Below are 13,465 nucleotides of genomic sequence, written 5' to 3' on the forward strand. Positions count from 1 at the left end.
ACCAGCTCCTCTATTCCGAGTTCTCCCACCTGGATTCATCAGCGTGAACTATAGTGTAATGTATCGTACAAATCATAGGGTACTGCGGTGATTGGAAATTGCGCAAGCTTTCTCCTTCCAACGATGCTTGGACTTGTAGTCCCTCAACAGCTGGGAACCAGCCAGTGGCTGTAAATGTCAATAAGGAGCCATGAGCCACCAAATATAATTCAGATCCAAATTTTATTGAAAAGAAATACAAAATCCATGTACAAAAAGAACGCAATCACAAAATGTACAGAACGAAAAGAAAAAAAAATGATGTTTCTGTTTCACAGATGTACAGTATTTACATATATAACAGCCTTGAGTGAGAAGTCCCCTGGATTCTGTCCTGATGGTGGACATATACGGCCTTGTTATTTTTGACTAGTGGAGGAAAAATAAAATCGCTGTGAAATATGACAGATTATTGTACGGATTATGTATGTGGACTACCCAGAAATAAATATACTCGTCTCCGTTTCTCTCAGCATCTCTGCTGTAAACAAAAATATAGAGAACATTTCATAAACTGTACAAATAAAAATAAAATTTCAATATCTTAAACCTTTTTTTAAAGTGATTTTCTTTAGAATAAATTGTATTAAAATCTGTCACCGGTACATGGGATGAAGTATGGGACCTGAAGCCGGCGTTCGCCTACAGGGGGCGCCATAGTCATGCACAGTGAGACGACAATGAAACTGGGGGGTGGAAGCGGGAGATATTGCTGTGATAAGTGGGAAACTAAACATTGCGGGTGCAGAAAGAGAACTTCATGGCCATATAGATCTGGATCAATTAGCCCTTCGGTTAAATCCCTAAAATTTGGCTGTATATATATATTTGACAGGTCCATAAGGAGATGACATTATCAAATTATTAGAAGTAGTCAAGAAGTGCAAATTTTATTTTTTGATAAAACATAGGCATCTTTATATCCCTTACTAAGAGGTTCGTAGGGATCAATAATCCCCCCCATGTAAAAAAAAAAAAAAAAAAAAAAAACAAACAGACTGAGTGGTTATCTAAAAGGTTCAGTATAGCACCAATATGGAGTCTGACCGGCGAGACTAAAAACGTAGTTCAGCTAGTCAGATTTCTTTAAAAAAAAAGTGATTCAATTCATCTTTATCATGGCTGAAATATATATTTGTGGTCTATAGACTTTCATTTTCAAGTCTGCAGTGAGGAAACAAAATGGTTGCTATGGGCAACAACTTTAGTCAAGGCCTCAGATGCTAAGCAAACAGGAAAGGCCAATGGTTGCTATGGGCAACAAATTTAGTCAAGGCCTCAGATGCTAAAACAGAAAAGGCCTGTGGTTGCTATGGACAACTTTAGTCAAGGCCTCAGATTCTAAGCAAACAGAAAAGGCCAATGGTTGCTATGGGGAACAACTTTAGTCAAGGCCTCAGATCCTAAAGAAACAGGAAAGGCCAAAACAGGAAGTAAGAGAGGTCGCCTTTAGGGTAACTTAAAAATTGTGATTGAAAAATGGCAGTAACCGATTAAGACCTTCAAGAACGCCTCAAGTCCACTTCTACCCCAGCTTACCATAATTAAGAGACTTGTTGCTCATTGCAACCATTTAGAATTTGGGTTTTTAATTATCCCAGTGCAGTTTTATGACTGGTTGCCATGACTCAAAAAAGAGAGATATCAAGATGCCTGGATTTATAGTGCACGGATGGTCTTGGACTTCTTACATTAGCGCATGATATACATAAACTTTAATGTGTACCTCCAATTATATAACGAAACGTGCACAATAATAAACTCGAAAGAGCAGGATGGATAGATGGTGGTCCGCTCCATGCTTTAGGAGTCCGCGTCCCTCCCGTATCCAATATGGCAATCACGATGTAAAATCATAAATCGCAGGCCTTGGTACTAGACGCTCGGTCTTCTACTTCATACATAATATCTATATAGTTTATAATTGGCGGTACACTTTAATTCTTTCCATTAAAAAAGACCTGCCACTTGCCATAGTTTTTTTTTTTGTACCCGGCGTAAATGCCATTTTTTCCCCCCCAAGTCTGGCGTTGCGTTACTTTTGTTCCTGCACCTCTCCATTCCCGAGATATGGACCCCCTTTTATCCAAGAGGGTGTGGTCAACTCTTTTTAAAGAAAGTGTTCTTGACAACCACGCCCACTTGTCTAAAACTTGTCATTCCTATACCAAAAATAGGGGACCATATCTCCGGAATGGAGAGGTGCAGAAACAACAAAAAAATCTGGGTAAAATAAAATAAAAAAGTACATATTTATGGACAGTGACAGGTCCCCTTTAAGTAAGACCAAAGGCTAAATGGAAAAAAGAGGGAGGAGAAAGAAAAAAAATAAATAAAAAAAAAAAAAAAAACACAAAACACCTCAAAATTTTCATTCCCTTTTGAGATTTAAAAAATATGTTTCTTCTTACAGATAAAAGGGAAAAAAAAAAAAAATTCGTTTTTTGTATTTTTAGACTTTTTTCTGGAAATTAATTTTCTGTTCTTCCAGGATAACAAAACGAAAAAGAAAAAAAAGTTTCAAAATCAAAGTTTTGCAGGGACTAAACGTCAGGCATTGGAGTTGGTGGGAAAAGAAGTTGTTTTTATTTTATAAGTGCTATCAGGACGTAGGTTAGTACAGTGGCGACATGCTGAGCTCTATGTATATGAAATTAGGATTCTTGGGCCGATCAAAGCATGCAAAAAAGGAGGCCAGCAAGATTTCTGTATGGCTTGTCTAGATTTCCACAATTTGGCTACAAGGGCAGTTTAGTATGGCTCAGAAAAATTACCCTTTCCAGCCACAGACAGAGTGCATTAGGAGGGGGACTGGAGTCACCCCCGGATACAAATTCTTCCATGTACTCAGTATAAACTTTTTTTCTTGTTTTTTAATTTTTTTTTTTAAAGAATGTGCCATAGTTTTGTTTCAACCGAAACTCCTCGGAACGCCTTCACTTCAACACCACCACATTCCCAATAATCCCCATTTGTGACAGCCATCTTATCAATGTCTTTACCAAACAAAACCCCACTTGATTTCCAACACGAAAAGTCTGCCAGTGAGTTCAATAGGAAGATAAGGCATTTACCATATCCGCCATGTCTTTATTGACGCCGGCGATGCCTCGCGCAGGTCAAAACCAATATCTGATGGAAGAGTCGTGGACTCAGACTTCTAAATCATTGTCTTGACGCCCAATAGACTTCAGCATAGTACTGTCCGCGGAGACTCTCCAAGTCTCGTGACTTCCGTCCCGCAGAAGCCAATTCAGCACAGGGATTGAATGCAGGCATCGGAAAAATGCCCAATTCTTTGTACCAGTAGTCCACATGGCACAAGCTGCCTTAGTTCTGCGGTAAAATGTCTACAAGTGGATTGTACAAGGCAGCCACAATCTCGGAGATGATTTGTGTGAGATGCCAACGCAGAGGACCCCACCACTGCCGCTGTCCATTCTGCCTCTGAAAACAGAGAAAAATACATATTCAGATTAAATATCAATCAAATTATATAATTAGCAGTCATGAGAAAATATGCTATAGGATTTGTTCACACAGTTTTCCTTCTTTATTAAATTCTTTAGCAAAAAAAAAAATAAATAAAAATAAATTGACCACAATTTTCAGTGTGTTTTGACCTTAAGGCTATTTTCACATGTTTTTGCTGAGTTTTTTGGGAGGTTTTTTTTTGCAGCTTTTTTTCCTTTTCATGAATGTTTTATGCAAATTTTGTTTTTGAAAGAAGCGTTATGTCAATTATCTTAAGTGTTTTTTGCAGCGAATGAAAAAAAAAAAACAACAAAACAAAATCCACTGCTTTTTGGAAGCAGCTTGTTTACTTCCAAGAGAGCAGGTTTTGGCTGCAGAAAACGCAGCAAAAGCACAATGTGTGAACACAGCCATGGATGAAACTGAAGGCTATGTGCCCACAGTGCTTTTTTTTTTCAGCACAAAAAAAAAAAAAAAAAAAAAAAAAAAAATAAAAAAAAAAGGTCTCAGCAGGAAAAAAAAAGCTGCTTTTTTCCTGCTTATCTAGTGAGATAGGGGGAAAAAAAAAAAGAAGAAGAAACATGTTGCTCCTTTTTCAGCAACAAAAAAGCAAGGAAAAAAAAGCAACGTGGGCACAGCAAATCATGATTCTCAGACTTTGCTGGGATGTGTTTTCTTTGCTTTTTATTGATTAAAAAAAAAAAAAAAAAAAAAAAAGCAAAGAAATAAGCATGAAAAAAAAGCCCTGTGGGCACAAGGCCTAAAACCACTGGAAGAATTGACTTGCTACATTTTTCTTTAAATTAAATAACAGGTTTAAGAAAACAAAAAAAAAAATAAAAGAAAAAAAATACACCTGAATAAAATGTTCTGAAATCCCATTCATTTTACTGTTATTGTAAGGCAGCTGCATTTTCCCCACAAAGAAGATGCTACAGGTGAACAAGCCCTATAACAAGTTTTACATGTCATTTACATTGATATCAATATTACAGTATTGCAATGATCTAATGTGGACAGCAGAGGGCGCAGGTTCTCATTTTCCCAGCCAGCCACATTAAAAGGGGCTCTCCGATGCCTGAAACGGGTTTTAGCTTTGTGATATATACTATTCTCTTTCAGCCGTCAATAATTAGTATATTACAAGTTTTATGTGGGTGCAATTCTCAACCGCTGCAGCTATATTTATTTGGTTGCGGATATCCCCTTTAAGAAACTTTTTTGGCTCTTATCAAGAAAATAAAATTGTCCGATAATGGGGAAAAAAAATAAAAAAAATATTGAATTTTTAGTTAAGCGGAAATATGCTGGAACAGCAGAATCCGTCGCTTCCTCATCTCTTATGACTTGCACCAGAGTTTACTAGCTTAACACACATCTCGGGGTGAATTCCACCCCAAAGCGGTGCCAGAAACTTAACCCTTTCCGGCAAGGCTCGATCAGGTCCTGACCGTGTGGATTAGGAGGTTTAGTCATTGCAGGAGGAGATAAATAAGACAGATGGTGGCAGCGCAGGGAGGAGTTAGGATCCCGGCAGGCGTCTGAGTCATGGGTTAAATATAGTAACACGTATAAAAAGGAGGAAGAGCGGGCAGAGCCGAGCACACACTGAATCTGCAGCACAAAGGGAAGACACAGCTTGTGCCGAGGAGGAGGATTACATGTTCTGCATGATCACAATGCGGGCGTTCAGGGGTAGGGGAGCAACTCTGATTATTGCAACCCCAAGGGTGAGATATTAACCCTGCAATGCCCACAACTACACATTGCAAAAACTTTCATGCACTTAAAATAATGCTAAACCATCAATAAATGTGGGTACAGGGGCACAGAGGGGGGTAAAATGACATCAATGCTTACCCTTTGCAGATACCGGTCATTCATTTGGTCCCCAATCCTGCGCAGGCGTAGGGCGATCTCCCGTTCTACGGGTATTTCTCCTGCCAAGGGGCGATCTCCTTGGGCGTCATTCTGATTAGAAACATCTGTGTCCATCCCCACCCGGGAGTGTTCGTGGGCCGTATGCCTGAGACCTGGCATGGAGAATTATAGTCTTCAGTTAGAAATACAGATCACATCGGCTGTTTCTTTTGCAAAATTAAAGGGGTTCTTTACTTTCAGAAATAAATGAAACGTAGGCTGCAATGCAGGAGTCGTTCCCCCCCCCCCCCTCCATGTAGGTGAATGAGCTCATATGTTTCACCATATGTACTCATACATGGACTAATCAATTCATATAGGGAAAATCCAGACGCTCAGTCATATGGCCGTCACCACTGATGCAACATATATAACATCCCCTCCATTACCAATGCTCAGACAGGCTGGGAATGGTGGAGCCAGGCGATTTCCAAATAATATAGTGTGTATATATGTATATATCATTCCAGCACATGACTGTGCCAGTGTAACCATGAAGCCAACACTTCCAGACACGCTGGACTCGTGCCAGGGTGTCATGACTGGTCTCGGGAGGACTGGCACATGGCCAGGCGTGCAGCTTCGTAAACAGGAAGAAAAAAGGAACATGTGCAAGAAAAACGATTTGGTAAACAGGAGTGAAAAGGTGAACTTATATGGTAAAGTGAAGTCCCAAGAGACCCAAGGTCACTACTGCGACACCTAAAGGACAGCATACTTAGAGAGCAAGTAATGCCAAGTATGAAAGCAAAAAGTAAAACCACTAGCATTACATTGCTATGCCACGTGATAAAACATCTATGCAAATAGGTGGCCCATTACATTGAGGGCTTTCAAAGCTCGCAATCTGTCCTAAAGAGTCTTGTTGGCATCGCCAAGAGACCCAAGGTCACTACTGCGACACCCAAAGGACAGCATACTTAGAGAGCAAGTAATGCCAAGTATGAAAGCAATAATGTAAAACTACTAGCATTACATTGCTATGCCACGTGATAAAACATCTATGCAAATAGGTGGCCCATTACATTGAGGGCTTTCAGAGCTTGCAATCTGTCCTAAAAAGTCTTGTTGGCATCGCCCAGGACTTGGGACACCTGAATCTAAGCCTACTAAATTATGACATTCATCCAACCGCAGGGCTCAGATTCCGCTCCGCCACATAATGTCACGGTGATACATTGATGTGCTACCAACTTTAGAAGAATTCGGATTGTCACGACCTACCGTAAGCAGTGGTTTCTCCAGTACTGAAGGATTCTGGGCAAGAGCAATGCCTCCGCTCAAGGGCGGTCGAGGAAGGTTCGGCCATTTCAAGCCTGTCCTGGCAGTGGTTTTCACTGGGGGAGGGGTGCCGCTGGCACGCGGACGCTAAGGTGCGGGAGGCGGGGGCAGTGGGACGGCTCGCTGGTAAGTTCTGTTCACAGATGGTAGAAGAAGAAGAGGCTTCACAGGCACTGACGTCAGCAGGGGGGAAAGTACGGCTGGCTTCTGATTGGATATTTCCCACGGGTTCGGAGGTACTCCCATCATGAAGTGGTCTCGCCATTTTGGAAATTGTAGTCTACAAGGAAGAAAAAATGAACAATTTAGGAATGTTATGCACCGAAGACGAACGCTAAAGTGATGTTTTAGGAATTTCGAGAACATTTTAGGATTGATTTACTAAGAGAGGACATTCTGCGAGTTCCACCTGTTCTGCGATCCCAATCGCTGCGAGGTGCAGCGGTCTCTGCCAGCCTGCCGCGATGTTGCGAGGCACCATAGTGACCAGTAGAGGGCGCTGCTGCCACCTTCTTACCGACACTGTTTGTAAACAAATCTTACAGACTGGTGTGTAAAAATCCTTATATGACCCAGCGTGTGTCGGACGCTCTTAAGGAAACGAGACGAGGGCTTTAATAAAAAACATTCCCGAGCTTCTCCGTCCTCCCAGCCGCAGCTACCGGTAACCTGACAACAATAACAAAACAGGTGACCAGTACCCTGGAGAGGGGACAATGCACTTGTTTTCCTCCGCAACATATAGACTAGGGGGGGGATATATACCAGACCAGATAGGGGCACTATATACAATGGGAGCCCCGAGCCATCATCGCCTCTGCATGACATTCCGCTACAGTCCGATTTAGAGCGCCGGACATTCTGATCTCTCGCGTGTGACATCCAGCTGTTACTCGCATTCCTCTCTCCCATCATTCTTTTTTTCAATCGGTCATTATCGCAGATTATGCCCCGTCCTTGCCGGTATCTGCTCCACGTGGGCTCACTATATGGGACGGCACGCTCGCTCCATCCATGCCGCTAATGAGGGCAGATCATCTATATACCTGGCAAAGGCTCCGCTATTAAATATCATAGTGTGAGCAAAATCCGCTACATCTGCAGGGAAACAATAGGGATCAGGGCAGCCCATAAACAAGATTTGGGAAGCGGAGGGTGGATCATTGCAAAACTGGCAGGAGGAACCAGACAACTTCAAAGTCAAAAGAGCAGGAAACCCCCTTCTGAACATGTCAGGGCAGAGGCTCCGGGGCGCTGCAGATTAATTATATGTACGTACGTACATATACATACAATGTATGTACACAATAAATGATATATACATTGTACACAACATACGTATATAAGACAGCAATGTGGAAACAAATGTACACGAGTGACACACTGCACACCCCACCCCAGACTACAGCAATGTAAACACCCTATAGCCCCCCTCTAGAGCCTGAATACATAGAACCCTACCGGTGCAAGCAAAGCCAAATTCACCCCAAAAATCACCACCTAAAAGCTGGGAACAGCCCAGGACAACGCTGAAGTCTAAAAATTAGCCGGCACAGACTGAGATCCCCAAAGTGCAGTGCGCCCTATAATCTGACATAAGTCACTAGGGTGCAGCGAGGCAACAGCAACAACCCGGGGGGTGCAGCGAGGCAACAGCAACAACCCGGGGGGTGCAGCGAGGCAACAGCAACAACCCGGGGGGTGCAGCGAGGCAACAGCAACAACCCGGGGGGTGCAGCGAGGCAACAGCAACAACCCGGGGGGTGCAGCGAGGCAACAGCAACAACCCGGGGGGTGCAGCGAGGCAACAGCAACAACCCGAGGGGTGCAGCGAGGCAATAGCAACTACCCGGGGGGTGCAGCGAGGCAACAGCAACTACCCGGGGGGTGCAGCGAGGCAACAGCAACTACCCGGGGGGTGCAGCGAGGCAATAGCAACTACCCGGGGGGTGCAGCGAGGCAATAGCAACAACCCGGGGGGTGCAGCGAGGCAATAGCAACAACCCGGGGGGTGCAGCGAGGCAATAGCAACAACCCGGGGGGTGCAGCGAGGCAATAGCAACAACCCGGGGGGTGCAGCGAGGCAATAGCAACAACCCGGGGGGTGCAGCGAGGCAATAGCAACAACCCGGGGGGTGCAGCGAGGCAATAGCAACAACCCGGGGGGTGCAGCGAGGCAATAGCAACAACCCGGGGGGTGCAGCGAGGCAATAGCAACAACCCGGGGGTGCAGCGAGGCAATAGCAACAACCCAGGGGTGCAGAGAGGAACCACAAAAATCTCTTGGGGGTAGGGGGCAGTTATGAGGTTTGGAAATTTTATGGGAGCAAAAGGAAAAACACAGAAATTCAAGTGGGCAGCAAGCAATGAAACAACTTCAAAAAGGTAACATGGGGTGCAGCAATACTATAATGTTATGGGCGCTGCCAGGTGAAGCAGGAGATCTTGAGGAGCGCTGCCAGGTGAGCTTGAGGGGTGCAGCAGGACAGCTGCCACATGAGGTAGGGGAGCTGACAGGTGAATTTGCGAGGCGCTGCAGGAGAGCTGCCACATGAGGCAGGGGAGCTAACAGGTGAGGCATGGGAGTTCCAGGGGGCTGCCAGGTGAGGCAGGAGACCTCATGGGGGGCTGCCAGGTGAGGCAGGAGCTAGAGGGGCAGCCAGGTGAAGAAGGAAACCTAGGGGGGCTGCAAGGTGAAGCAGGAGCTCGAGGGGGCTATTAGGTGAGACTGTAGACCTCGTGGGGGGCTGCCAGGTGATGCAAGAGAGCTAGAAGGGGGCTGCCAGGTGAGGCTGTTGACCTCGTGGGGGGCTATTAGGTGATGCAAGAGAGCTAGAGAGGGGCTGTCAGGTGAGGCAGGAGAGCTAGAGGGGGGCTGCCAGGTGAGGCAGGAGAGCTCGTGGGGGGCAGCCAGGTGAGGCAGGAGAGCTAGAGGGGGGCTGCTGGGTAAGGCAGCAGAGATCGTGGGGGGCTGCAGGGGAAGGCACGAAACCTAGGGGGACAGCAAGTTAAGGGGGGGACTTCAAGGTGGTCCTGAAATCTTTGGGTGCAGGAAAGTAAGAGATGATGTGGAGCTGCGCGGGTACCAGAGCCCCCAGAATTGCCCTGCTCCAGCGGCTCAGTCCTCCTCGGGGGGTCGTGCACACATTTTGGGGGTGCAGATAAGAGACACTTACCCGGCTCAGCTTCGTGACATGGGCTTCCTGCAGTTAGCACGGTCCGGGGGTCGCTGGGGCGGGGGTCGCACGGAGCGCTGCGCACACACCACAAGCACACTTCCACTAACAGCATCACCGGAGCAGCCAGCAGCCAACTTGGACAAGCCCCGCCCGCTTAGAGCGGAGACCTGGAGGCCCCGCCCATCACCCGGCCCGCCACTCACCGCACAGGACACGCCCACCATAACATCAACATGTTGGGACATGCAGATCCAGCGCGGTGTCAGCTGAGACCCCGCCGGGCGTCCGGGGGTTAATGTTAACCCTTCGTGCCCCTGTGCGCTCCTAATCCCCAATATTGGCTGCTGCTCCTTTCTGCTCCCCGGTAATCCCGCACTTCACCCACTAATGGCATTATGTCATGTAATCCAGTAATCCCAATGTACAGAGGTGATGACGTCATCTCCAGATCGCAATTTTGCTTTTTTTTCCCCCCAAAATGAGCTGTGAAAAGTTGCAGTTGTGTGAAAGTTGTGTCCTTCGCGTTCCCCTGGTCTGTTGCTCCTCCTGTCAGGCCCAGAGGAGCAGTATGGTGACACCGGCCTAATTACTGCTTTATCCATGTCACACATTGCTCTTTATGGGAAAAAAAACAATCTTGTGCAAAATTTTTAATGAAACCCAACTATAAAAATATTTTTTTTTTGCCACAAATAAGTAGAAAAAACAAAAAAAGAGAAAGCGCCTGTACCCTGGAGCCCGCCGCTGTCTCGGGGAAGGCGGTCACGGGCCGCGTTTCCTCGCCTTTCTCCATTCACTTCTATGGGATTTCCAAAAATAACTCTTTTGCTCTTTCTGTTCCCAGATCTGGTCACATTGGGACGCGCAATGCCCCCCAGCAGACGTGGACACGACCCCTCAACCTGGCGCTCTGTACCCAGCAATGCCCAGACGACCACCACCAAGAGTAAACACCATGGCATCAGCCAGAGGACCCCTCAGTGCTTGGACCCCTGTTTCCCAGGACCCCTGTGTTGCAGACCCCATTTGTCCCAGGACCTCCAGTGCCCCAAAACCCCTCTATTCCAGGACCCCCTCTGTCCCAGGACCCCTCTATTCCAGGACCCCCTCTGTCCCAGCACCTCCTGTGTCCCAGGACCTCTCTGTCCCAGGAACCCCTCTGTCCCAGGACCCCTCTATTCCAGGACCCCCTCTGTCCCAGGACCCCCTCTATTCCAGGACCCCCTCTGTCCCAGCACCTCCTGTGTCCCAGGACCTCTCTGTCCCAGCACCCCCTCTGTCCCAGGACCTCTCTGTCCCAGGAACCCCTCTGTCCCAGGACCCCTCTATTCCAGGACCCCCTCTGTCCCAGGACCCCCTCTATTCCAGGACTCCCTCTGTCCCAGCACCTCCTGTGTCCCAGGACCTCTCTGTCCCAGGACCCCCTCTGTCCCAGGACCACTCTATTTCAGGACCCCCTCTATTCCAGGACCTCTCTGTCCCAGGACCTCCTCTGTCGCAGGATTCCTTTGTCCCAGGACTCCTCTGTCCCAGGACCCCCTCTATCCCAGAACCTCCTGTGTCCCAGGACCCCCTCTATCCCAGAACCTCCTGTGTCCCAGGACCCCCTCTATCCCAGAACCTCCTGTGTCCCAGGACCCCCTCTGTCCCAGAACCTCCTGTGTCCCAGGACCCCCTCTGTCCCAGAACCTCCTGTGTCCCAGGACCCCCTCTGTCCCAGAACCTCCTTTCTCCCAGGACCCGCTGTGTCCCAGGACCCCCTCTGTCCCAGAACCTCCTGTCTCCCAGGACCCCTGTGTAACAGAATTCCCTCTGTTCCAGGACCTCCTGTATCTCAAAACTCTTTTGTCCCAAGACCCCCTCTGTCCCAGGACCCCATAGTCTGCCCCTGTGGGATGTACTCCCCTAATCCGCTTGTAGCCTTAGTTCACCTCTGTCGTACAGAAGCTCTGAGATCCTATGTGTCTGTATTCTCCATATATTATAGGTTTATTCCTAATCTGTAGGACTTGTTTCCTGTTATTAGATGTCACAGCCTTAGGAAACTTTGTAGGTATTATCAGGTTTAGTCACACGTTCACACTGACCGTTGCCTGATTTAATCCCTCTATCATAATCCACTGCTTTGGTTCAGCATTTGGTATTATAATCCTGCCCTGGTTTAATCCTTCTATTTTAATCATGTGTCATGTTAAATTTCTATATTATAATCTGCTGCTCTAGTTCAGTACTTGGTACTAAAATACTGCCCTGGATTAATCTCTGTATTATTATCATGCACTGATTAAAAATTGACATTATAATCCTGCTTTAATTTAATCTCTGTATTATAACCATGGTCTGATTTAATTTATGAATTATAATCCTGCCTGGTTTAATATCTGTATTATAATTCTGCCATGCTTTTATCCCTGAATTATAATCCTGCCCTAGTTTAATCTCCATATTATACCCTTGGTTTGATTTAATCTCTGTATTATAATTCTGCCCATGTTTAATCTCTTCATTATAATCCTTTCTGGTTTTATCTCTGAATTATAATCCTTTTCTGGTTTGATCTATGTATTATAACCCTGCTCTTGTTTAATCTCTGAATTATAATACAGCCCATGTTTAATTTCTGTAGTATAATCTTGCCGTTGTTTCATTTTTGGATTATAATCCTGCCCTGCTCTAATTTCTGAATTATAATCCTGCCCTGGTTTAATCTCCGCATTATAATTCTGACATGGTTTTATCTCTGAATTAGAATCCTGCCCAGGTTTAATTTCTACATTATAATCCTTCTCTGATTTAATCTCTGCATTATAAACCTGCCATTGTATAATCTCTACTATAATCCTGCCCAGGTTTAATCTCGGTACTATGATCCTGCCCTAGTTTAGTCTCTGGACTATAATCCGGCTCTACATTTCGGCGTTTGGTGCTATAATCCTGCCCTAGTCTAATCTGTGCAATCCGGCGCTAAATTTTGGTGCTTGGTGCTATAATCGTGCCCTGGTTTATTCACTGAATTATAATCCTGCCATAGTTTAATCTCTACATTAAGATCCTTCTCTGGTTTAATCTCTGCATTATAATCCTGCCATGGTTTAATCTCTGCATTATAATCTGGGGTTTATGTTCGGCACTTGGTGCTATAATCCTGCCATGGTTTATTCTCTGAATTATAATCCTGCCCTAGTTTAATCTCTGCATTATAATCCTGCCATGGTTTAATCTCTGCATTATAATCTGGGGTTTAAATTTGGTGCTCGGTGCTATAATCCTGCCATGGTTTAATCTCTACATTATAATCTTGGGATTATGTTCGGTGCTTGGTGCTATAATCCTGCCCTGGTTTAATCTCTGCATTATAATCTGGAGTTTATGTTCGGTGCTTGGTGCTATAATCCTGCCATGGTTTATTCTCTGAATTATAATCCTGCCCTAGTTTAATCTCTGCATTATAATCCTCCCATGGTTTAATCTCTGCATTATAATCTGGGGTTTAAATTCGGTGCTTGGTGCTCTAATCCTGCCATGGTTTAATCTCTGCATTATAATCTGGGGTTTATGTTCGGTGCTTGGTG

At 45.6% G+C, this 13,465-nt stretch overlaps 1 protein-coding gene across 1 annotated transcript; it reads right to left on the bottom strand.

Annotated features, from left to right (window-relative positions):
* Window positions 1-220: 220 nt before the first annotated feature.
* On the bottom strand, window positions 221-10,009 carry BBC3 (BCL2 binding component 3). Its single transcript, XM_075322601.1, has 4 exons — window positions 9,891-10,009; window positions 6,658-6,994; window positions 5,374-5,546; window positions 221-3,486 (listed from the first exon to the last, which is right to left on the bottom strand). The coding sequence occupies exons 2-4, from the start codon at window positions 6,977-6,979 to the stop codon at window positions 3,370-3,372; spliced, it is 612 nt and encodes a 203-aa protein (XP_075178716.1). The 5' UTR covers window positions 6,980-6,994; window positions 9,891-10,009; the 3' UTR covers window positions 221-3,369.
* Window positions 10,010-13,465: the final 3,456 nt, after the last annotated feature.

This window comes from Anomaloglossus baeobatrachus, chromosome 9 (genome assembly GCF_048569485.1).
Source record: "Anomaloglossus baeobatrachus isolate aAnoBae1 chromosome 9, aAnoBae1.hap1, whole genome shotgun sequence".
NCBI lineage: Eukaryota > Metazoa > Chordata > Amphibia > Anura > Aromobatidae > Anomaloglossus > Anomaloglossus baeobatrachus.